Raw genomic sequence first — 26,832 nt, forward strand, 5'->3', positions numbered from 1 at the left:
TAGATGCCTTATCTCTGAGAATTATATTTCTGATCTGGGCGTAGATATCACAGAAATTATCTTTTTCATTTTACTGGCTTTTATCTTTATGATACTGTAGGTAAGGCGCGGTTGTCAAAAGTTGACCGGCATAATTGATACACCCAGCTGACAAGCTACAGAAACTGTGGATGATGTGCGATTACAGCATGGCAGGCTGGCACATTTCATGCTGGCTATGCGACATTTTCTGAATCTGAATGACGTCACCTGTCTATGGATTGGTTGCGGTTCTCCAACATCCTCGACACCTTGATCAACGTGTTATCCCTGCCAAATCGCACATAACAATACTGTTATAACCACAGAAAGCTAGATATACCACTGTATAAGAAGCCATTTGCCTGTGTTACTACAAATTCTGCAGATAATGTCCAGGGGTTCTGACAATGCATCAAGATATGTTATGGACCATTACGATACATTGGTTCATATACTGTGAACACTGATTACTAGCTCAAACTTCATTTTCGTAGTGTGCAGTATACCCAATAAGACTCAATCACCATTATCAAGCTCTGCTATTGCCAATTGCTCTAAATCATTTTTTTGGTATATCGATTTCCTCTTCCGAACACTCTACAGACCAGATCAAGCCCGGCAGTATATTCTCCTTTTTCTTAATTTACATTCCCAACTACAGTAAAATATTGGGTTTCTCTTTCAGTCCCTTCCGTCTGATGCTGTCATCTTAGCATCTCGCATGTATTTTCGTCTCCTTAATACAGTACTTTGGTCTTACGTTTTTTATTTGCTACCGTCTTTTGGATGTTTTATGAAAGCTTTATGTTGGATGGGTGACACTTTCAAAGTATTCTTTAGCCATAACTTTCTCTCCGGAGTAGCTCTTGTCGTAGTTGACACCTTCATCTTGCATTAGAGTGTGATCTTTGCGTATTGTTTATTTAGATACGAGTTTCTGCCTTTCTTCTGGCTTTTTACTAGTAGTTTTTCTTAGGTCATTTACTTTTACATTTTGCTTAGTTCTTTGGAAACTGGACATTTATTCTCTACGGTTGCAATGAAAGGTCTCTTTTCAAATAAATAAATAATAAAAAATTTAAAAATATTAAAAAATAAATTATATAAAAAATAGCAAGCAATAAATAATAAAAATCATTCAAAATAAAAATAATACAAATACATGCGGGATTAGATCCTTCGAAACTGAATCTTGATCACGATTCAATTTTGTAATTTAGTTTCCGGAGATTAAATCTAATTACCGAAGTTTTAATTACGTCAAATTAACTAATTAAGTAAAAAACACGCTACAGTTAACGATGACGTAATGTCAAAGCAATATATACCTTTAATATTTCTTAAAAGGAAACCATTTGGAATTCATTTTAGCAGAAATGATCTAGATGGGTTAGTCAAAGAAATAAAGCCATCAGGAGTTATTATATTGCACCTATAACTGTATTTTAAAAATTAGCTGTGTATGTGAGGGGGATGTTTTGGGGAGAGGAAAGCCTTAAAGCACCCGCAAAAGACTGCCTGACTACGCATGCCCTCGTGAGTAGCACAGTTGGTATAATCACCGTCCTCCCCGGGTGGAAAAGACCCAATTCGAATTCCGTCAATGATGCCAGTAATCTTCATGGGACTTTTTCACAACGTGGCGGAGTTAGTCGGTTTCAGGCGAGGGCAGCATTGTTTTTCTCTCGGGAACTCGGTTTTTCGTCCAGCAAACTGACCACAGAATACATGCAATTTACAGACATATTATATACAGCGCACTCTGGTTAAGTTCCTGATGTGCCTAAAACCATACAACATTATAAAAATATTGCTTGCATACTACGATCTGAGATACACGTTGTTGTTTGTTTATTTTATTAAATTACAGAAGATCCTTGATATACGTGTTACATTTCAAATTTTATTAAAAAATTCAGGATGAAAGTAACGTATTACAGAAAATTGAATGAATATTGCTTTGTGAGGTATGGGCAGTGAAGTGAAAACAATTATTAATAATTAATTAGGCATTTAGTAATTGAGATAACAGGATAATTAATAAACTTTTCACTGCAATTAATCACAAAAAAAATTCATTTAATTTTTTTTTTATTTAAAGAAATATAAACTGAAGCACCCGAAATGTAATGTACTGCGTACTTGTAAACTCTTCCCAGACGCAATAATATCACGGTACAAACTTTCTTAAAAGGTATATTCTATTCCCAGGGAGGGCCAACTTTTTCTGCAATGAACCATTTAGTATGCTGTAAATATGTCATCATCGCGTGCTAGCTAGGACCTGATCCTCAAAAAGAAAAGAAAAGAAAAAAAAACGTACCAGACTTTAATTTCAGAATTGGTTTTTCGGTTTTCATCTCATGCAACTCTAATCGGTGGCCTGCTATGTCTAATATTTTTGTTAAATGCCTAAAGGTATTTATTCTAAGCACTTAAATTAATTAAAAATTAAAACAAGTTTGCGTTTATAAAATAAATTTCCTACAGATGGTCATTAAAAGTGGAACTTAAACTGCACATGCTAATCTTCTTTTCTGATTTTTCAAATCAGTTGAATTTGAAGCAAGTAGTCTCTAGAGACAAACACGCAGGAAACCAGTTGTAAAGAAATTGTTCAATGTGAACTGCTATGGTATACGAAATCGGTTTTAAAAGTTGTAATGCAAACAAAAGCTATCTGTTGAAAGTAGTGCAATCTAGAAAAGTTAAGCAGATGGGCTGAGAGGTGGCAAATGAAGTTTAACATTGACAAATGTAAAGTACTACATATGGGAAACAGCAACCCCAGAGCAACATATCAACTCTGTGGTACTACACTGACAGTGGTAGAGAATGAAAAGGACCTGGGGGTTTTTGTGCAGGCAGATATGAAGTTTTCTAAGCAGTGCAGACAGGCTGCAAGAGTAGCTCATGGTGTCTTGTCAATGATATACAGGAATTTTTCTAGCAGGGATAAGGAGGTGATTATCCCCTTGTATAAGGCAATGGCCGGGCTACACCTTGAGAACTATACAGGTCTGTACGCCTCATTTTAAGAAGGATGTAGAGTTGTTGGAACGAGTACAGAGAAGGGCAACAAGATTAGTGAATGGAAAATAGGTTGCTCTTACGAAGAAAGGCTTAAATTTTGCAAATTACAGTGTCTGGAGACTAGGCACCTGCGAGGTGATCTGACTGAGGTGTATAAAGCCTTGAATGGTTTGAACATGCTCAATGCTGATGGGATTGCTCAGAATAATCACCTGAGAAGGCATAAATTCAAATTGAGGAAAGATAGTTGTAGGATAGATGTGCGGAAGTTTGCCTTTAGCCAGCGGGTGGTTGATTGGTGGAACAGACTGCCATCTTTTGTTGTGGAAGTTGATAGCCTAAATAAATTTAAGGCTGTGCTGGACCGGTATTTGGAACGAATGGAGGGGTGAAATAAGAGCGGGTTTTTTTTTTTTTTTTTTTCTGGCTGATGCAGCATAAGCTTGCTTTCTTGCATCATATGCCTCTACTAATGCAATACCAGGCAACTTGTTGGAAAGGCAAGTTTGTTCTGCTATAAGAATTAAGACAATTGCATTATCCAAGCAGTTTAAATCTTGCTGCCCGATGAAATATTACGCTTAATATTTCATCGAAATATGTTCCTCTAAAATCATACACCGAGGTCGCCGATTTTAAAGAGATTGCTCCATTTTCTTTTTTAAAAAAAGGGTCCTAGTGAAGAACCTTGAGGAACACCAGATGATAACAACAACAAAAAGAGAATGTGCAATTGTCCCATTTACTAATATTCTATTATTCATAGTCATGTACATAATTTTTATCCGTTTACACTTGACAATTGCCTCCTGTCATTGGAAATTACTGTATATCTGCAAGATCAATGGATAAATTACCGTTTATAAAACTCTTTTTTTTATGATTGTGCATGGCAGCAACTTTTCTTCAGTTTGAAAGAAACAGTGCGAGCATTTCAAGAAAACTGCGAAGGAATTAATAAATACAACTTTCTCGACCCCCCCCCCCCCATCAACTCTAAAAGTGACTAGCTTCACTTGACACACTTCTAATTGAGCATGCACAGATGTGCTCCCACGCTGTTTCCACACTCATTTGCGGCCGCTATGCACGCGACTTGCAAAACACATACACGAGTAGACATCTTATCGGGTGTTTCGCTATTACACCCCATCTAGTCTGGTGCGCCGTGATTACCACTCTTTTCATGTTCACCCACAACGATAAACAAAAGATACCGCAGTTCACGGAAAGGTCGTATCGGAGTTAGCCGCCTGCTTGCAGTTAGAGACGACTGTTAAGATGGAGTCGAGGAGTACGCTTTATAATTTCACCATTTACTTAATTATTTAATCAATTAAAAGAAAGCGTTAATTAATGAAATCTTCACAGTAATCACTTCTTCCTATTGCGAATTCAGTTTCAAAAACTAACTCATTATGTTCCTTTACCAGACTTTAAAAGTACACAAATAACGTCCGTTAATTACAAGGTCATTAAATTACGAGCGCCTGTTAATTATTACGAAATTCTGGACTTGACGTTTGAAGTGACTTCTGCTTATTCCTTAACGAAGCGTGGGTTATTCTCACCTCATTTTCCTGACTTTCCTTATCAGAGAAGCGTACCTTAATGTGCAACGGAACACATTAATAAATACATCGGCTGCAATCAGCTTATGACGTACATCTCCATTATGACGTAGTAATGACGTTGATTAATGATCCAAACTGGACGTGATGGGTTTGCGGTTCTGTCCAACTTTAATTATCGCCAGATTCAGGTTACAATAATTAGTTCACGCTGGTAATTTATGTTCGGGGACGGTTCTAGCTTACTTTTCAAGCTAGGTGTAGCTCACGGACAGAAGTGGTTGACCGCAACCTCTCTCAGTCATTTTTCATTTCTTTTATTACCAATTACATATCGATGCTTATTATTCAAAAAGAAACATTTTTTCGTTTGTGTAGATAACATCAATACACCAGCCTTTAATATCTCATTTTGATTATGAGAAATTCTCAACCAAATGAAATTAATATTTCGAAGTCATTTAATCTAAGTTCAAATACAAGTAATCCAATTCAACGAATCATCTGTTGCCGAAGTTTTACATCTGTTTTCCAATGCACAGAGTGATTCGTATTTATGCATAAACACTAATGATCTAAAAGTATTTCTTGACTAAATGTCTAAGATTATGAAAGAGTTTATGCATGGTTACTGAACGTACATCATTTCTATTACCCAGGTAGTATGAAGGCATCGTTTAATTATATCTCATATTGTCAATCAACCTTCACACAACGAGTTGTCGAGGTATTGCACTGCTTATTCTCATACTACCTGGGGAGTAGAAGTGATATAGGTGCAGTAACCATGCATAAACCAACTCTTTCAACACTAAAGGTGGTGGATGCATCTCCAATGGTTTATTGAATAAACAAATTCAAATTTTACACACAATCAATGAAGATGAAGAAATCTAATATCGTCACAAAGGTTAGGTGCGACCTCCAAAATGTCTACCATCGGCATGCAAACACGAATGGCATCTTTTCTCAAAATACAGTGGTGTAGATATTAACTGAAATTTTGTGCGATTACTGTTGCAACTTTCGCGTAAAATCTAGTGGCGTTCTATGTTTATAACTTGACACATTTTGTTCTTTAACGTATCCGCCAATACGAAAAATTCCAAAGGTGTGCAGACTTGGAGGGTACCATCCGAAAATCGGTTCATCACTCAGACAATGAAATATCGAGATAGAAAAGGACAACACTCTTGCGAAAGAGTGGAGGTGCACCCATCCAGCTAAAAGTACACCTGTGCGCGTGGAAACTGCATCCGTTAGCATTTAAAAATAAGTTTTGCCTAACCTAAAACAGTGTCACTGAAATTGTAACATCACACAGAGAGGTCCCATCCACAGATAATCTATGGCATTTCATACATCTTTCGGAACAAATGTACGAGTTTTTGTTGGCCAAATACTCGCAGTTATGGCAGTCCACATGTCCATTTAGTTCGAGTGCGATTTTGTCGTATTAATTAAAATAAATAAATTTTCTGTGTTTACTCTGGGACGCCCAAATAAGGTTAGAGGAGTTCAAAAGCTGAAGGGAATACACGAGCATCACCATTTTGCTAGTTACATGAGCTGGAATCACGATCACACAGCTCTTTTACTTCAGTAACCTCGCTCTTGACCACTTGGCTATGAAAGACTTAATTACATTCTAAAAATTAATACTTTCATCTTTCTTACAACAATACGATTCACAGAGTTGCATACGTCATTCGTCTATCATCTTCTTGAATTACATGCAATAGACAAGGCACGCACTGTTCCCTCTTTAATATTCTAAGACCACTCTGGTAACTCATACTTAGCTCTCTAAAACGCTGTTTTTAGAAGGCATTTTTGATATTTCTTGACGTCCTTTTCTTCCTACATGACAATTCTTAACAGGTTCGTGCTCTTCAATTATCATTAGAGAAGTTTCCAGATATGTCAACACTTTTGTCCAGTACTGACGTTTCCATTTACGTTCGACCTCTCCAAAATTTCCATATCTCCAGAACTACTTAAATATTTTTCCTTTGCTTGCTCATTCATTCGATCATCACTACCTTATATGAAACACGTAAGGATATTAAGTATATGAGTTAGCTAAACGATGGTAACATTTTTAGGCAAAATAATTGTGACATCTAAACAGCAATTCACTACGCTATATTAAGTATTCTAGCGGCTCTCCAATGTAGTAAACAGTGTGAATGAGATGTACACAAAGCAAAACAGGTTTAAAAGTGTGTGGGCAATAACAGGAGATATGGCAAACACGCTAAATGAGACGAGGCAAGATACTTCAGTTTCAAAAAGGTTTAATCGTCGAATGCTTTCAACAATTTGTTAGAGCGCGTGACAACCATGTGTTTGGACGTCACAAAGTTAATCGCAAAAGTATTCTGTATCAGCTACGATTACAGTAAGGAAAAAAGGCCCATAGGAATAGCTAATTACTGAAGAGAGTGAAAAAGCAAACTGATGACATCCTTAGAAAATGTAACGTTGGATCTCCAAATGTCCACAAGTGTTCTTAAATGCATCCACAGTCCATATAAAAGATGGGCTCAAAACTAGGCACCCCGATCGTAGCAGAAAACTGCTATATGCGTAGTGCCTTGCCCATTGCTATTGGACCATGGAACAGTTGAAACAGGTCCTATGGAGGAAAGACTAGCGTTACAGTTTTCTGATCAACGGTGTGGCCACAATCGAGAGAGGATGAATCGGGATGTGTGACTACCTCTCTTGGTTCGGATTTGAACAGTTTGTTATAGTGCCAAAAACCATCAATTTCGAGTTCAACATTCTAACAGTTCTATGGAAATGAGTCCTCCATGTTCCAGTACGTTAATGCTCCATCCCATTCAGAAAGCAGTATAGTTTGGGGTTTGTTTGAGGAAAACGAAGCCTTGATCTTAATCCAATCGAATACCTTTGGGATGAACTGGAGCTTTGCATCTGGACTCAGTCAATAAGTTCTTTTACGTTGAACTGGCGACAAGAGGAATGAACACATCCTGCTACCCGCTATAAGGAATCGGTCGAAAGTACTACGATGGATCGATGCTGTCTCTGAGGAAGAAAAAAAAAAAAAAAAAAAAGTGAGAGTATACCTTTAAATTTTTCATTAAAATCCGCGTTTTTCTAAATGTAATGATGGTGTCCGAATACTTTTGGTAAGTATATACTTTTTTTTTTTTTTTTACATAAAACATGAAATATAAGGGAGTGATTCTTCAAAATGAAATTCCAAAGCGTATTACCTTATATAAAGGACCTCGTATTTACCTTACTTATTTGACGAGAGCGGATTACAGCAGCTGTTGCACGATATGTCCTGTCAGAGGTAAAGATTAGCATCTGAAGGCAGCGACACTTTCTTTCTCGTCATATCTGTAGAGAGGTGGCCTTGGGGGCCACATTTCGTATGCTAATTGTATCCAAATAATCAACAAAACCCTTCCGCGCCACAGACTCCAGTTTTTACTCGCTTCCTATTCAAGGAGATTAAAATCGGACATACAGACGTTGCTAGGCAACAGCCGGTTATACAACGTTCGTTTTAATTATCCTTTCGACTAGTAAGTGGCAATAATTAATACACCAAATCAATGGCGCGACCGGATGCGGAGAACGAATGTTAATAGCGCACTGAGACAGGGTAGATACCAAAGCTTATTAAAGTAAGTAATGATTAATAATCTGGCAAAACTATTGTTGAAAGATCTGGATTAGACGCCCACGTGGACGCATGTTTCCGTTGTAAAGAAAAGAAGATAACGGGAAAATAGTTCAAGGACGCCCAGCAGCAACAGCGACAGCGTTCAATGCGATTAAAGAAATAATGAAAAGGGTGGAGGAAAATCTTGTGGTGGAAATAACAGGAAAACGAGAAGAGAATCAAACATGACATACGAAAGAGGAGAAAATGAAAAAAGTGAGAACCCAGACGCCATGCACAAAGAGATGAAAATGTTATAGAAAGAGTCGTCACGGTCCTCACTCCAAGCAGTCCTTTGTGTGGTATGAATATCAATAATTTTCACTTACTGTAAATCGATTTAAATAATGCCCTTTTTTTTTTATGAAATCGTATTTACTCATCCGTCTTCTGAAATGGAGGCGTTGAGCGTGGCATGGCAGTCAGTGCCAGACGCTCTGGTATTAGTATCTTGGAAACTTCAACCCTGCTTGGGTTTTTACGTACGACTGTGTATCTAGATTACTCTGACAACCAAATAATATCCAGCCAACAGCAGTCTGTTGTTCGGAAGCAGCTTTAATACGAGAGGTTAACGGAAGCTGATAAGACTTGTGCGAGGTAAGAGAAAGGCTACAGTCAGTCAAATAATAACGCAGTACAAAAGTTGCCGCCAAAGAGGCATTTCATAAGACACAACAAGTCTTTCCTAGTCCCGGCTAGGGTATCGCGCCGTGATACAAAGCCAGAATTATACAGAATTGGTTTCAGGAATATGAGAACGAATTCAACCTACTGCAGTTGCCTAACCAGTCACCAGATATCAATCTAATTGAGCAATTGTTATGAGGCAGAACGAGCTCTTCGGGATAGAGATCCGCAATCGTCCAATTTCAACAACTGTGGGAAGCAATTGAGACAATATGGACAAGCATAATCTATGGTACGGTTTCGATATCTCTTTGAGTCCATACCATGACGAATCTTGGGTGTTATGAGAGCTAAAAGGGGATTTATTCGCTGTTAGGTAGGCGTATCTAACAAAATGGGCACTCAGTGTACCTTCTGTTGTAATATATTCCTATCATTTTTCATATCATCCTATCATATATATATATATATATATATATACACCTATCATTTTTTTCCAGTGGTGGTTTTATTGAAGCTTAAGCTTGGAAATTCATTAATAGTAAATTCTCAATTTAGCCAGTAAAACTTAAACTGCACATTAAATATCTTATTTATTTATTTTCCAAAATTCGACCCTCTGAAATGTAAAAATCGTTTTTGGATTTTTGTTGTCGAATACATATACCCATTTGAGTAACGTTTCATGGTTCAACGGCACAGTATAAACGATTGCAGGGGATAGCAGTCAGCAGGATGGAAACCGGTCAATTATAGACAGAAGTAGGATGGGTCTTGAATGTTCATCCAAATGAATTCGATTGTACAGGGGCAGAATTAATATCCAGATATGGTGTGCAATGTTAATCAAAAATTGCAACACCAGAAGATTGATCAATATGCCCTTAACTTTCAGACGGCATAGGGAGATTAATTCCAAGAGTTTGCAGCAGCGTCAATACCGAATATCTCTTGCCTAAGAAAGTTGCATTGCACCCTACTATAGTTGGGTGCAATGCGACTCGCAATTGTGTGCCTTTGACCTCATCACAAAGAAGAGCCGTTTCAACTGGTGTCGCGAGCGTGTCAGTTGGGCTCAACAGCAATCGCCCAATGCGATGTTCACTCACGGATGAATCAAGATTCGGTCTAAAGTCTAATTCTCAATGCACCCTCATCTGAAGAGAGGGAGCATAAACATCAGAGAAAGGAACAGCTACGGGGGTGTCTGGCGATGAGAAGGGATAACACGCAATGAGTGATGGGAGTTCACATCTTCGAAACATGACATATAACTGCAGAGGTATAGAACTCAATCTCTGAATGCTATGTCAAGGAACCAGTCCCCCACCAAAAATCTCCATTGAACATATATAGGATGCTCTAGGTACACGTGCCTTGAGTGACCGGGGTTCTAGCCCGTGACTGCTGAATGCGGTGCTGTTTCTTGTATTCTGTGTATCTTGTAAACTCCTCTGACCGTTTGGTTGTCCCGGAGTATAAACAGAAAATTTATTTATTTATTAAAGAATCCTTTATGAACTGGTTTCCTGATCAAAAGGTTCGATAGTTTTCAACAGGACTGTTGAAAACTATCATTAACAACATGGACGCTCTTTGTTGGTGTTTTCTGACTTTAATAGGTAATCACACTTCCCAATAAGGGTTTACAACCTCCTCAGCCGGAGGTTGTAAACCATTAATAAACTTTTTCATAAATTATGCTCATAAGCTGCTATTTCGATATAACAATGTTATCCTCTTGGTAGATAACACAATGTAGTTATCTATCAAGTTTGTTTAACTGTCTTTTCTCAATTTTGTGAAAACTTTCCAGTGCAAAGTATTAATAGGAAATATGTATAATAGAAGATATAAATACATTATCTGTTTCTGTCGCGTCTGACAGTTATTAGAAAGTAATTCAAGTCAGGTTCGTCGAGAAAGATTCCTATCCGTCTTTTCAAGTTCTCCAATGATAATTGAAAACCCCCAAAGGCTGCTTTAAACTTCTCACTTCAGTTACCCCGCCTTCAGTTCTTTTAAAATTATGACCTTTCGGAATGTCAGACTTCTAACGTGTGGGCGATACATAAAGTGGGGGAGGGGAGAGAAAAAGGGAAACGCAGGTGTGATATTGCCGACAACACCTTTGGAACAAGTTGGGTAGCCTGAAGAGATAGACAATTGGTAGCGGAAGAAGTCAGACTTTCCTATAGCCAACAACATAAAAAATTAATGGTAAGGGTGGAGAGAAGACAACGTCAGAATTTCAAGTAGATAAACAAAAGGGGGTTGGCGGGGGAAGGTGCTACTGTGGATGAGAACTATCGAATGATCATATCAGATATGCATACAGAGAGTTTATGTATGAAACAAATGCAAGAAGAATATACATCCCTGGCGTAACAAATATTCACACAACACATTTACTATTTCTTGTTTTCCTGTTTGGGCAACCTTATTGATGGCTTCACGGTACACGCACGTGTGTCTGGTTTTACGGCCGCTCATTATTCTCCCTAACCAGGATATGGGTGGATGGTCAATGAAGGTCAAAGAGAAGTTAAATGGAGAGTTACTGCATAAGCAAATTGCCGAAACAACACACCTTCTTCCCTGTCACTTCAACACAAAAATAACTCCTCCCCTCTTCTCAAACAAACATATAATTATCAAGGAAGGTGATTTATCTTATACAATCGGAAATTGAAAAGGCATTAACTGGAAGTGAAGATGTGTGATATCACCTCAGAGAGAGAAAGGTTACTCTGGAAAGGTTACTATTGGGGTTATTGAGAAGATATGAAGTCTATCCCGAAGTCATAGTGGTGCCGACAGTTGGCTCTTTGGTAAATCAATATTTTGAAAATATTACGACTATAAGGAATATTGTTTTACCACCAATGGTACTTACAGCTTCGATGAATATATCTCCCACTTTCTGTTTGCTGTCCCAGCTAGTCAGCCTCTGCCGTAGAAGTTCCAGAAAGGCCTCGTGGTGGCTAAGGATATCAGGGATCTGGTAAAATATTTCATCCACAACAGTCGAGTCGATAACACCTGCATAATTGGAACTCTTCAGTGGTTTCATGTATTTCTGCAAAAGAAACCAGAATGAGTTGGTTGGAAACTTGCAACCATAACGGAGAATATTATCTACCATTCACACATAACGACATTTGGGTTTATTAAAAAATGTAACTGTCAAGGTATTTTAAGCGATGGCCCTATCCAATATCTAAATGAGCTCTATTACCAAAAGTCATCGAACACGCTTCTGATTCCAGTAAGCCTGTCTCGTTTGGTCACACATTACGATCAGTACTTGCATAAGCGGTGGTCATGAATGCGCGATGAAAGATGTATGAAGATCGTATACCATATCAGTGGCTTGTCAACGCAGTTCACAGTGGTTCTTTAAAAGATTTAAAAGTCAACCTTCAGTGATGTAGTGACCAGTTGGAATACAGTTTTTGATGTAAGTACAAAAAAAAGGTCTGAAACAGTGCGATAGAAATCGTCACGCTTTGAGAACAACAGTTGGTCTATCTACAGGCATCCTCGAAAAAACTGCGATCAGATGTAGGTTGGTTGTTGTAGGGTTTGCGCATCAGCAACTTAAACTATATTGCGCCCTATATTATATGTAAATTGCGTGCGCGCTCTGGTCGATTTGCTGTTTGCTGGATGAAAAACCCGAGTTTCCGGGAGAAAATATCCATGCTACCATCGCCTGAGACCGACTAACTCAGCCATGTTGTGAAAAAGGTCCATAAGAATTCCTCGTGTCATTGACGGGATATGAACTCGGGTCTTTTCTACCCAGCGTGGGGAGGACGGTGATTATACCAACTGTGCTACCACGAGGGGGTGATCAGATGTAAAAATGTCCACAAGTGGGACTGTAAGTGCTTCTGTCGCTTCGTAGAGAATTGCATGGCTTTAGTTTCCGTGGTCGGCTGGTGCATAAACCATCATCGCACAATGTAATGCCTGCCATTTCTTGGTCTAGTATAAAATAATCATTCTTGGGATCTGGAACAGTCGAAATGGGTTCTATAGAGTGATGAATTGCATTACACACCATTCCGATCTGATAGTTCAGTGAAAATGCCAGGCGAATGCCATTTACTATCCTGCATTGTCCCAACGATGAAATTTAGAGAAGACAATTGTGGTGCAAGACTAGGTTTCGTGGTTTTCACTGAATCCGTTGGTAATCCTTGGAACTATCAACCCTAAATTGTGACTAAACACCGGACTGATATCGCACGTGTGATGGGAATTACACTTAGTGCATTTTCTAGTTCTTTCGACAGGGAGGCCAACTGGCTACTCATCGGACAAACTGTTCCCTACGTATTTTTGTTTTTTACTGTAATTCCTATCTCCCCTACCTGTCCCTTTTCATCTTTCCCTGACTTCGCTCTATCTCTATGGCGGCTGCCTCCCCTACAGCCGCCATCCTATTTCCCGAACTTTACTCTCCTCTCATACTATTCTCCCCCGAGCTTACTTTCAAACCTTTTTTTTTTTTTTTTTTTTTCCGGCCCGACACAGAAAGCTCAGGCGACTCTGTGTTGGGTCCAGTCAAAGTACTCAGCTCTTTCTACTACCTGGTCAACCTCTAAATGGTAGTGATGGGCAACAAGAGGTCCCAGCAAGGTCCTCCCAGCTAAACGGCCAGAAAAACAACGCAACTCTACACCACACTGATACAAACTTCACTTTACACACATTCTGGCCTTTACAGAGTTCTGTACACTTCACAGAGAACAAACTCGTTAGGGGGTGATCCGCTGTGCTTCTTGACATCAAAATACGTCACTATGCCTTTGTTTCGACAATTATGTACTGCCAACACTCAATGGAAATATTACGGCAATGACATTATCTTGTTGGAAACATCAGCTATTGTCAACTTTGCAAGAGATATAGAAGCAAGAAACTTGTACAAAATATGCCTAGAAGGATTGACGCGTGCATTAAAGCTAAAACTGTGGGCCGACACGTTATTAAAATTGTAAATCGCTCATTTTCCAAAAAGTTGCAAGTGATTTTCGGTAATGTAGTGTAAGTCTAATCAATTATTTCTAATCAGTACCGAATAATAATACTGATAATAAAGCAGTATTTCCAATGGATGTCAATCATCAATATTTCGGATTCCATCTTATTTTTGCCTTAGTTCTAACACAGCACAAATTTAAATAATAAAAAAAGGCTTGTGTTTTTTTTTTTTTTTTTAAACCATAGACATCGCATGATTAAAATAAGTAAAGTTCTTTTGGCGATGCTTCTCAGCCATACTGGTTAAAATAAAATAATGTTGGTAATAATAATGCAGAAATGATTCAAGTTCTGTCTTTATAACACCCAGTCATATACATGTACTTTTTGGCATTTTGATGAACCCGACCTCCCATTAAACGACTTAAATGATTACGGCCGCATTTGTAAAACTATTCTTTTCACCGTCCATTAATCGAGTTTGCAAGTTCGATAAATGACAGCGTTTACTGGCATTTTGGCATGCATAAAACTTTTATCGGTTGGATGACTTGTTTGATGCGTGTGTTCCAACAGTGTTATGCGACTGATAAAACTTTTATGCATACCAAACTGCCGGTAAATGATGCCAGTTATCGAACAGGCAAACTTAATGGACAGTAAAATTTTATACAAGCAGCCTTTATTCGTTAAATAGTTTTTTTGTTGTTCCTTGGACTGTATAATCAAGGGAGTAAAAACTATTCTTCTCTAGTATGATTTCGATTCCACCGAAATCGCATAGACGGACACTTTCAGCTTTTCACAACTCGAAATCTGATATAAGTATCACAATGATGCCCGTTGTCAACAAAGTGTATTTCGCACTCTTTCTCAACTCATATATGAAAAATAATACTGCTATTTAGAGACAGTAGGGCGTTTAATATTCTAAATTTGAACACCACCTTCTACTGTCATCTAGAAGGACCTACTATAGTTGGGTGTCAATCGGAAAGAAACTTTAAAGTCCTCTTGAAAGTTGAGCATAGACATTCCAGTATACTACAGACAATTTACCAATGTTATAAAAAAATCAGGTAGTCACGGTTACAGAAAAGAATTACGGCGAACGCCACCTCCAAACTTTTTTTTTTACAAACTTCGCTTTAAAAAAGCCTTTACTCCCTGACTCCACCCTCCGTCTCTTAAATGCTTTGTGACATATGATACAGCATCTTCGAGGAGGTCACTGACTCCGAATCCGCCGACCAATAGCGTTGGTGTCATGGAGGCTACTTAAGATAGATCGGCAAGGAATACGTCACGCGACACGAGACAGACCCACGCGGTTTCTTTTACACAATTTACGTGGTTGCTGGCAGTAAATAAAAGGCCTACGATAGTATCACTAAGGGTGGATTAAAGCACCTTTCACAAATGGCATAATACGGTCACCTCGGATCAATGGATTCTGATATGTCTTCCAGAAGATAGTTTCCTGTTTATCTGGGAATCGTTATCATCTTCTTCACTCTTTAAGCCGATTAACCTTGCTTTTCTCGCTTGATTTTTTTATTCTCACTATCTTTCTATATTCTCTGATTTTCTATTTTCTTTTTGTTTCTTTAGTATAGCTTTTAAATGTTGTTCTACCATTTAGAAAAAGCCTGATATACGTACCGTATTGTTTCAGCTAATCAACTGACTCCACTTCTGAGTATAAAGACCTCTGAGAAACAGTGCAGTACAAAAGCTGTAGAATTTGATTTCTTGTGACGATTGGTTACAGCTAGTAACGTGTGTGTAGTGTCTTCTACTTGTTGCAGCTAGTAACGTGTGCATTACTGTCTTCTACTTGTTGCAGCTAGTAACGTGTGCATTACTGTCTTCTACTTGTTGCAGCTAGTAACGTGTGCATTACTGTTTCTACTGGTTGCTTATCGAAGAAGCATTGACTTCAGCTACGTCACATCAAACGTGTGAACAAGCACCCATGCTCGTTTGTTTCTCTACAGATATGATTCCCTTCTTCTCTGACATCATCCATGAAGAGGTGATGTAGAATACACTTTTAGGGAGATCAAAATAATTATTTGTTAAATAATACTTTCATTATTACTAGAAATATCTATTTATTGTCCAAATACATGTTAGATTTTACAGTTGGGGAATGATACGTTTCTGGTAACAGAATGCTGTCAATTCTCCAACACGATTCAGCTGATTGATTTTCCCATTATATGAAGCAGAAATACTATTTAAACAGAACCCTTTATTAAATATAAATAAATATTTTCTTTATTTACATTACAATTTAAATAGGGCGTATCTTAATACAGTAATTAACCTGGATACTCAGCGTAAAAAAAAATTTATTCATTCTTACAGAAATGTGTGCATTGCTACATAGTCCATAAATTATCTTTACTTTGCTCTGACATCTTCAAAATTCATTGGCAGTGGAATATTTTTATTTTGCTCGTTTGCTAGCAGTAGATGATTTATCACTCTTTCAGAGTCCGTATGATATCACTGTATGTCATTATTAAATGAGATATTAAACAGTATGAAGGCTATTTAAGAAGGACGCTGAGTATTATAATTTTTAAGCGATTATTTTTACTGCATTTATCCATCATGATTCACTACACCAAACAACAGTCTCTTCTTGTTCCCACGCATATGGCTTGCACATGCGCAGGCACAAGAAGGCGCGATCGTGAATTAAATTAACCATATTTCCAAGTCGTCTACTAAATTCGTTATGGACGTAAACACAAAAATAGAAGGGACGTTTACAGGATATTACGAAAGACTTATGGTGATGGGGTATTGTCAAGGTCAGCTGGTTTTCGCTGGTTCAAAAACCTGTTATAATGGAAGAAATGACAAATACGCCAGCCCTTATGGTGTGGGACGACGAATAACTGTCGGCCAATTGGTTGATGTGTTGAAAAGATTGGGGAAGTATCACGAATACCATTTCAAACCTTAAGGAGAATGGATGCTTCATTAAGACAACAGCCAAATCTCATGTTGCGAAGAGAATTTCCCAATTACTGGCTTCTAACATGATCGCGTGTGTTCTCCCCACTCCTCCAACCAGACGGCCTCATCTTGCCTCAATGACTTTTCCTATTTCTAACAAAGGAATGGGAACTGGAGGTTGTTTTGATATATTTAAAGGATAGATCCAAAAATGGCTTCCAACATGTTAATGAAAATACATTGGGATAAAACGTGTTCAGAAGGAGGTATCTCTGTAAAAACAGTTACACGGTAACTTTTTCCAGCAAAACCGTACTTGAATAAATATGAGTTATGTTATAAAATAACCACAGTCCGGTCCCAGCGAAAATGGAATTGTGATCAAAGGCCATATCAGCACCTATTAAAGAAAATCGATCCTTCTGTGGTCTTTTCCAGCTGGATATTAGTCAAGTGACAGTTCTCCTTAACAAGTACAGTATTCGGAATAGTAAACAAAAAATCTAAATCGATAAAGTGGACAAAAATGCTTTAAAGAAGCATAATACGCAACCAATAAAAAAGTCAAAAACAATGGCGTATGTAAACAAATAGATACATAAATTACTTTAATATACAAGAGAAAAAAAAAACTTGTTAAAGTACGTTAACGTGGCCCGAAATTGGTCCTAGGCGATCATTTATTAAACTTAGCATTGACAAACAGTGGGAAGGAGATTTGTTTGTAGATCCATTACGTAACATAGGCGATAATACATTGCGTGTCACAACAGGGCCTAGAGGAGTAAAATAAATTATCTAAAATATTTTGAAGTGAAAAGATGAGTATAATTTCCCCATCTAACGGACGATAATGAAAAGAGATGGAGAATAAAAAGAAAGGGATCTAAAAGAAGGAAGGGAGGGAGGGATGTGTTTATGCGTCTGTTGCTGCAGAGTTTTATCCGATGCGAATAGTGCGAAAATTAATGCCTGGGATGTGTTCAAGAGAAAAATATACCGACGATGTTAAAGTGTTGAGTGGCAGACAGAGGCGAGAAGTAAGAAGAAAGTGAAGGATTCATAGCGCTTTTCGCATTTATTAACGCGCCAAGGAACAAGAGCGAGTTTCTTCTCCTGCCGATCCCCGCCTTTAACATAATGGAGGATGGTTCTTGCTGAAGAGATAAGAACTATGAGGGATGTTTTTTATGGCCAGAATTTAAACAGTTATTAGGAGATGTGTATGCGATGGTAAGATTACATCTATTGCACGTTTGCTGAAAACCAAAGCGGAAATAAAATCTCCCTCTCCCTCACACACATATATTCAGATTCTTTTTGTCGTTCAAAAACCTGTTATAATGGCAGAATTGATAAACACACCAACCTTTATGGCGTGTTTATCATTAAATCATTAAAATCCATTTGCGTACTTCACAATCTGTCCTGCCAATCTCATACGAATAAAATGCTAAAAACAAAAATTCGAAATGCGGACAACACGCAGGATATTATATTTTATTATATCAGAATATATTTTTAAAAATAATGTATACAAACGTAAAATATATTCTTTCAAAACAACAAAAAGTTGTTTTAGTGTTTCTTTTATTTATTTATTTTTGAATCTTGGTGTGAAATCTGTCATTGAATTTTAGCAGCTAACACGGATCGCCAATCTTTTTGGGGAGAGAAAGGGAAGCAGGAAGTTTGTCTCTGCTGAGGAAAATCTTCACAGATGCATTTCTATATAAAATCATCAACTGATCCCATCATTTACTATGATACTTTCATTTTCTCCCAAAAGTTCAAGATACAGTCGTCCGTGAAGAGTCATTTATCTTGGGATTGTTGTATGGTTATTTATTTATAATATACACATAACAAGGCACGCCTGATAACTACTTGATTTAGTTAATTTGTCATAATAATTAATAACCACCTTGGCTACAACACTGTCCTTGAAAGTTAATGAATACTCGTTTGAAACAAATCTGTTTGAAAAGCACAAGCACCAGTTTAATTTTACTGTGGTTCCAGCCCACGTGATGACAAATACGGTAATGTTGTTTGTTCGTATCCTTTCTACATATTATGGACTTATTTCTTAAACTGAGTGCGATCTTGTTTGATATTGCAGGGAGAACGTTTACAATTTTAATACATTTTTGTAGGGGGCATTTATATATACGTATTGAAGTGGTATTCGGTTCAGATTTAACAGGAAGAATTTTTATCGGTTGTTTTTAACACCTTGCTCTACTTAGGACTGTCGAGGGTCGCACAGCAGTTACTTCTAGCAGCTCTGGTTTTCTTAGGTGAAACGGAAGGAAAAGCAGACACGATACACCGAGGATAGACTATATTTAAGCCTCGTGGCCTTTGTTACCTCGGCGTTTATTACAAACAACCAACAGCAGACTGCATCAATAAGACATCGACCATTACAAACTACAAATGTCTTTGTAGCGTGCGATGGAAATTATTCCTTTAGCAAATAAAATCTAAAGCCTTTGCAGAAAATCTTAAAGAGAAAATGTTTATTTTTTTCTGACTCGCTGCACTGCAGCTCCATCAACTAAAGCAGTCCTTCACCAGTTATTCTGTTGCGTATTAAATCTAGATGATCGCATTTCCCTTCCAAACTTAATTTTTCGGTTGAATACCACTGTTTAGTTCACCGAGGCCATTTGAAAATGATCCGTGCACTTCCATAACATGTAAGTACATCAACAGATGGCATCCTATTGTTCATTTAGCCCAGCAAGTCGCTTCTCTATCGATATCCGTTACCCGAATATCCCACGCGTCCATTAATTTTGCATATGTTTGCACGTGACTTTTCTCCCACGTATCCGGAATCTCTCTCTCTCTCTCTCTCTCTCTCTCTCTCTCTCTCTCTCTCTCTCTCTCTCTCTCTCTCTCTCTCTCTCGATTCGTCTGCATTAAGAATGTAGGCTATCGGAAATCATAAATACCATCCACGAAGCAGCTAAAGCAACTGAAGGTCATTCTTATCCGTGTTGCCAAAACGTCAGGCAGAGACGAACAAGACGTGCTGACAAAAATCGAAAATGCGTCCAGTCAAAAGCGTACCGATAAAAAAATGGAAACAGACGTATAAGAATGACAAAAAACAAACCACATCAGTAAACAAAACTTTGTGTGCTGATGATATTTATTATAATAATTTTATCTCCACTTGCTTCACAGAGAACAGTAAACTTTCTATATAAAAGGTATGGATGCTTGATAATAAATTAAAATCTATTACTAATTCAAATCAACAAAGACTATGACGCCCAATAAGTCCTATTATCATTATAATAATCTTAAATTATAGGTGAAAACCTCATACCTTTGAGTAGGACTGTTAATCTCTCAACACTCAATCGTGAATGATTATAATATGAACTTCATCCCCCGTGTATTGTCATAAATGAATCAAGTTAAAATAACTATTAATTAAAATAAGCCTATCACGTCAAGGGAATCAGAAAGAATCACAGAAAGACGGCGGCTACCAACCTCCAAAAACCAACCAACACCACCACAAGCCATCATGAGAATTGAAAAACAATTATCGCGAAATTCTAAAAAATGACGACACTAATAAATTAAACTTTAAAATCGTTATTAACTTCTTTTAAAAGCCCCCTGTTTTATATCAAATTAACGACACCTGATACGAGATTATTTATATAAACCAATGTATGAATTGCTATTCATGCATGCGCGTAAGAGTCCACGAGCCCGAAATATTATAAGGTCTGCGTACATTAATAGAATTAACGTTTAATCTCATTTCTAATGCTTCGGCAATTAATAATTTAAAATATTCACGCTGTTTATTAAGAACCTTGGATTTATTAAAAAGAAACAGGTCCATCAGTGATTGCATGAAACGCAATAATTTCGTTTCCTTGAACACCAACGTACATGTAGAATATGCCCTTGACGTAATATGGGACTTTATCAATGATCAGCCAATCTGTTTAAACATGTCAAATTTATCCAGAAATGAAATATTTTATTTGATTAAATTTCTTGTACAAACCAATTATATTAATTTCCAAGATAAAATTTACAAGCAGATATTCGGGTTACCAATGGGACTTAGCTTGAGTGGATTGGTAGCTGAAATTTATCAAAATAAGACCGAGCAGGTATACTTAACACCACATCTTTCTAATATAACGTTCTACGGCAGATATCTTGATAATTACTAATAAATATATAGTACAGAAGGTCCTGGATACATTTAATAACATTCATGCTCGACTTAAGTTCACTCTAGAATGGAAATTCCGCATAGCAAATCCATAAATTTTCTAAATTTTACTTTAACCAGAATTAAAGAAAACATATTTTTTAAATTTATAGGAAGTCAACGAATACTGGAAAATTCTTGCACCGTTCGAGTTACCACCCTTTTACATATCAAAGGGGCATTATTTTTAACCAGTTTCATAATGCATATAGATACAGCTCTACTCAAGAATCCTCATTAGATGAGCTCGCGGAACTTACAAAAAGATTTTTAAATAGGGGTTATTCATTTGGTACCATTATGCAGATTAGTCAACAAAAATATAAATTAGAGACGGGTACAACAAATGACAGGGTTTTTTTTTTTTTTTTTTTTTGATTTGGTAGTTGTTGGCGCATCGGCTTCTGTGGCCATATTGCACCTCCCAAGGTTTTTGCAGTACTTTGATCCAAGCCCGAGGCGGGAATCGAACCCGCGACCTTTGGGTTGCCGGGCAGGTACTTTACCCACTCGGCTAGCCCGGTCGGCCAATGACAGGGGGATCACAAACATTTTATTAAAGTTCCGTATATACAACACTGGGTAAGCTCCATATTATCTTGAAATATAAGGCATATATAGTTCCTACCATGGCAGCTTGCAATATTTCTTGTGGTGGATGCAATTCTACTTATATTGGCTCGACCCAAAATTCACTTTCAGTAAGATATATCAGCATTTGGCATCAGTTAGAGCAGGTAGGACGGGTACATCTGAGCTTGCGCTTCATGCAATCACTGATGGACATGTTTCTTTTTAATGAATCCAAAGTTCTTAATAAACAGCGTGAATATTTTAAATTATTAATTGCCGAAACATTAGAAATGAGATTAAAAGTTAATTGTATTAATGTACGCAGACCTTATAATATTTTGGACTCGTGGGCTCTTACGCGCATGCATGAATAGCAATTCATACATTGGTTTATATAAATAATCTTGTGTCAGGTGTCGTTAATTTTATATAAAACAGGGGAGATAGCATTCGCGAATCACTTTTGTACTTCTTGTGAACATGGTATCAAACCGAATAAGGTGGTCTCTTAAAAGAAGTTAATAACGATTTTAAAGTTTAACTTATGTGTGAATTAATTTATTAGTGTCGTCGTTTTTAGAATTTCGCGACAATTGCTTTTCAATTTTCATGATGGCTTGTGGTGTTGGTTGGTTTTTGGAGTTTGGTGGCCGCCGTCTTTCCGATTCCCTTGACATGATAGGCTTGTTTTAATTAAATTATTTTAACTTGATTCATTTATGACAATACACGGGGGATAAGTTCATATTATAATCATTTGCGATTGAGTGTTGAGAGATTAACAGTCCTACTCAATGGTAGGAGGTTTTCGCCTATAATTTAAGATTATTAAAATCTATGGATGTCCTTTATAAAATTAGAAGCAAACCAAATTAGTAGTAACTGATTAACTATAATCAGTATGTTTCATTATGAGAATAATTAACCATCTGTTGTCCAATAAATCCATATCGAAGGGGAAAGTTCAATTTTTTATGTAATAGATCAGCAACCTTTTCAGGGGTAGCGTGCCAGGTTCACTCTGACGCAAGGCACGTGAGTAGGCTCATTTAAATAAATTTTCTGTTTATACTCCGGGACGACCAAACGGTCAGAGGAGTTCACAAGATAGACAGAATACAAGAAACTCTGACTCTTCATTTTGAAATTAAACTGACAGACAGATTTTAAAAATTATTTCTTCTTCGGCTTCTTAATATATTATATCTGATTAAAATTTTAATTCGAAAATCTCATTTTGTAAAGATTCATCAACTCCAATTCTTACCATAACGTGTACTCCACTCTTTCACAAAGATTACATTCATATCCACTTCACCTTCTTGGTGATGTTCCAATTAACATTTTTAGTAAAAGGCCCCTTTTTGCTATCAGATAAGACTTACCAATTAAGCTAACTGATAAGATCATTGCACACTCAGTTAACTTGAAAAAAAAAAAAAAAAAAAAAATTCATAATTTGATCTAATCGCTTTAAACAAAGCTCTCATTCATTTCTCACCTTAATGTGCGCGTGAGGGAGTTATGAATTAATATATTCTACACCTATATAAATACTACACACCTACATACCCTAATTTCAATACATTTGAATCTTTTTCTCTCTCTACCAGTCAAATACATAGGGGGGAGCGAGCGCAGGTGATGCACAGTTAATAAGGCATCTGAGGACGCTAAGCGAGCGATTTTAAGCACTGATGACTTCCTAGTGCGTGTGAGCTCAAAACCGGATAATCAGCCCAGCGGGAGACAGACTACGGTTATACTTGACATCAAAGAAGGTCGTGGGAGGGTAGAACAGAAGTTTTCCAGACCCATTCGTAACTTAATCGTGGGCCGCTCTCACGTAAGTGCGGTCTGCAGTTACTTGTTCTAAATTTAGCAAAACCATATCTAACACCGTACTTACATTAACAAGAATTTGTAGCGATTCCACGTAAGACCTCTCGGTATCGAAAAGCTCGCCAACGACATGGGTTCTTGTATCCTGAAAAGGAAGAAGAAACTGGTTTGTAGTCCAAATAAATGCTTATAAATAAACAAGTACAGTATGCTTTTTTTTTTTTTTTTTTTTTACTCAAGAAAGTACTTCAATAAATATTTCTGAAAAGGACCATAAATGTTCATTTTAGTGCCCATGACAACAATCCCCCTTTATAACCACATTAACTAGCAGAATTATCACGATTATCAGACTGTTGTTGCTATGGGTACTGAATATTAATATACTATGGTTATTGTAGAAAATAACTAACTAACGGTTACCAATGATCATAATTAGTGTACTATAAGGGAATATGAATGAACTAGGCGAGCATTAGTGTGATGGATGCAAAATACGAGTATGTGTGTCAGTGCACTCATGTATAGTTATGAAGAAAGTTGAAAACAGCAACATACAAATATTTATTTCAAGTTTCCACAAGTCCGACTCGCTTTTAAAAATATCTCTCGTTGTCCTCAGCTTTATCCTTCTCTATTTATGCCGCCTGTTGTCACCGACCCTACTGCTAAATAAAGTCACAAAGAGGGAGGGCGGGGTAAGCCCATTATTGCAGGAGGCCATTCTCTACGAGAGCACCACACTCACCAAGAGCTACTGAGTGGTAACCATGGATGTGATGTTCAGAAGAAGGCTTTCAGAGTTGTTACTGGTACTAAAAAGGAATAATAATACTATAAAGAAGCGAACTTATTCTGCATTTTTGAGGGGGGAAAATAATTATTTCTATCTTAAAAAAAAAAAAAAAAAAAAGTTCATACCTAAAAATAATTCCTCCTTGAATTTTGTCGAATACTCTGCTTCAGTCACCCTTGCAGGCAACTTAATTCAACGATCCAAAACTCGCTGCGTGAAGGTAAACTTCATTATATCTAGTCATAGTTTGCCGTGGTAGTTTTTGTCTCACTCACCGCTGAGAATATTCCTTCATCATCCATTTTACTAGTCCCCTTCAGTGCCTTACTCACTTCAATCAAATGTCCCCTACGCCTTTCCTCATAGGGATAATGTTTAGCATCCTTCATCAATGTACTCTCCCTTCATTACACCTTCTCTATAAATTCTAGATTTCTCTTTAGATGCGGCCTTCAGACCAGGATACAATATTCCAGGTTTGGTGGGAATCATCTTACAGAAGGGGATAGCGACCTCCTCCTGCTTTCTACTTGCAAAATTCGGATAAATCATAGATAGATTTATAAACTAAATAAATCTTTATTTGTCGTACCATAAACACCATATACCCGTCTTGTCTCCTGTTTACACTGCATATGCACTTCACATTTCGCTGTATCGTAATCCGCAGAGTCTTTCTCATCTATTACATCATTTAATTCTTCTCTCCCAATCTACAAATTACTCCTGGGTTTCTGTTCCCCAAATACAATATTTTGCTTTTGGTAGCATTAAACTTTAGCTGCCATTTTTCAGACCGTACTTATAGTCGGTCCAAATCCATTTTAAGCAGCATAGCCTGCTTCTGATTGTTAACAACCCTCCCGACCTTTAAGTCTTCAACAAGTTTCTGACAGCTTTCCCTGTATTCTCTCACCAGTATCATTTCGGAAGATGAGAAACAAGAGAGGTCCGAGCACTGATACCTGAGGGGGGCCCAATCCCACTTGCTGCATCAGTCCACACAGAATCATACCCATTTATGATTCCCCCCTCTGTTTCTTGTCCTGCGACCAACCCCTAATCCACAGGTGGATCCTCCCTGTTATCCCGACCTGCTCTAATTTATACAATAACCTATCATAAGGAATGTATCAAACGCTTTTCTAAAGTCCATATACACTGGTGTTCACAGAAAGTGCATCACCTAGGAATTTCACATTTCTAACCCTTTTTCGCGATGGTATGTTACATTAATGACTAGCATCACAAATAGAAATATAAACAAAAGATATTTATTAATAGTTAAGGCAAAGCTAAGTATTATTTGACACGTGTTCTAAAAATATTCCAAAATGAGCATTTGCAACCTTTATACAACAGTTTTGGTGAACACGACAATTATGGCTGAAATGTTATCGGAAGCCCTCAATTTGCTTCAGTTTATCATTTTAAACGAAAAACAAAATAAGAAGTTCACAAGGTGGAAACTAATATTTAGTTGAACTGCCTCTGGCCCTGATGACAGCAACACACCGTTGAGGCATTCACAAGATCAATTTCTGAAGATAATCAACTGATAGTTCGTAGTTCCAAACACTAATTATGGCTTGCTGAAGTTCACGAAGGGTCTTTGGTTTCTTTCTGGCAACTGCAGATTCCACACGATGCCAACAGTTCTCTATAGGATTCAGGTGAGGGCTGTTTCCCGGCCAGATGAAAGTTGTAATAGACCGTTCTTCCAACCATTTTTTCACCTGTAACAAATGTGTAACACATTACTGTCGAACCTCTAATGCAGAAATAAAACTAAAGTAACTACAGAAGTGCCTACTTATACTTTTCGCCCCATGACAAGGAGCAGAGTCGTCCTGAAAGATGCAGTTACTTGGCAGGTGGAAATGGTCTCTAATGGTTGACAAAATAGCCAGGTATCCACTGGCATTTACGGAACCTTTTATAAACTTCAGGTGACCTACTCCGCGATACGAAATGCACCCCCATATCATTTAGCTGGTATGGAATTTCACTGTAGACATTTCACTGTGGATGGTATTCTTCACCACGTCTAAGACGAATCGTTTGTCTCCCATCAGAGCCATGCAGGTTGAATTTCTTCTCATCAGAGAAAATAACTGACTGCCACGGGGGTCCATTTGACATGCTCCTTACACCAAATTAATCGGGCCTTTTTCATTTTTTGTGTGAGGAGGGGCTTCTTCTTAGGACGACGGGTTACAAGTCCATTTTTGAAGAGGCGTCTTCTGTTACTGCACTTTCCACCACTCCTGTATGTTCTTCGCATTCTCTTTTCAGCTCAGACGAAGAATCTTTATGGTTTTTAAGGCATAAGCGCTTCAAAATGCGGTCCTGTTTTGGAGTAGAGACTCGTTTGCGTCCGGTTCCTTTTTTTCTATCAGCAGAACTTCTTGAGTATTCTTGAGTTTGGAAAGAAATATACTCATTGTCG

The 26,832-nt window shown here is 37.6% G+C and overlaps 1 protein-coding gene across 3 annotated transcripts in view; it reads right to left on the reverse strand.

Moving 5' to 3' along the window:
- LOC150080713 (rho guanine nucleotide exchange factor 17-like) overlaps positions 1-26,832 on the reverse strand; it is a 394,606-nt gene that overhangs the window by 259,811 nt on the left and 107,963 nt on the right. For all 3 annotated transcript variants that reach the window (XR_016547420.1, XM_090381790.1, XM_090381791.1), the window contains exons 2-3: positions 23,655-23,732; positions 11,855-12,037 (exon numbers count right to left, since the gene is read on the reverse strand). Coding sequence is in view for 2 of the 3 variants with exons in the window: in XM_090381790.1 (XP_090237916.1) it covers positions 11,855-12,037; positions 23,655-23,732 (261 nt within the window). In the remaining variant the exon portion in view is untranslated. The remainder of the gene's footprint in view (positions 1-11,854; positions 12,038-23,654; positions 23,733-26,832) is intronic.

Source organism: Mastigoproctus giganteus, chromosome 9 (genome assembly GCF_048544385.1).
Source record: "Mastigoproctus giganteus isolate SK-2022 chromosome 9, ASM4854438v1, whole genome shotgun sequence".
Classification (NCBI taxonomy): domain Eukaryota; kingdom Metazoa; phylum Arthropoda; class Arachnida; order Uropygi; family Thelyphonidae; genus Mastigoproctus; species Mastigoproctus giganteus.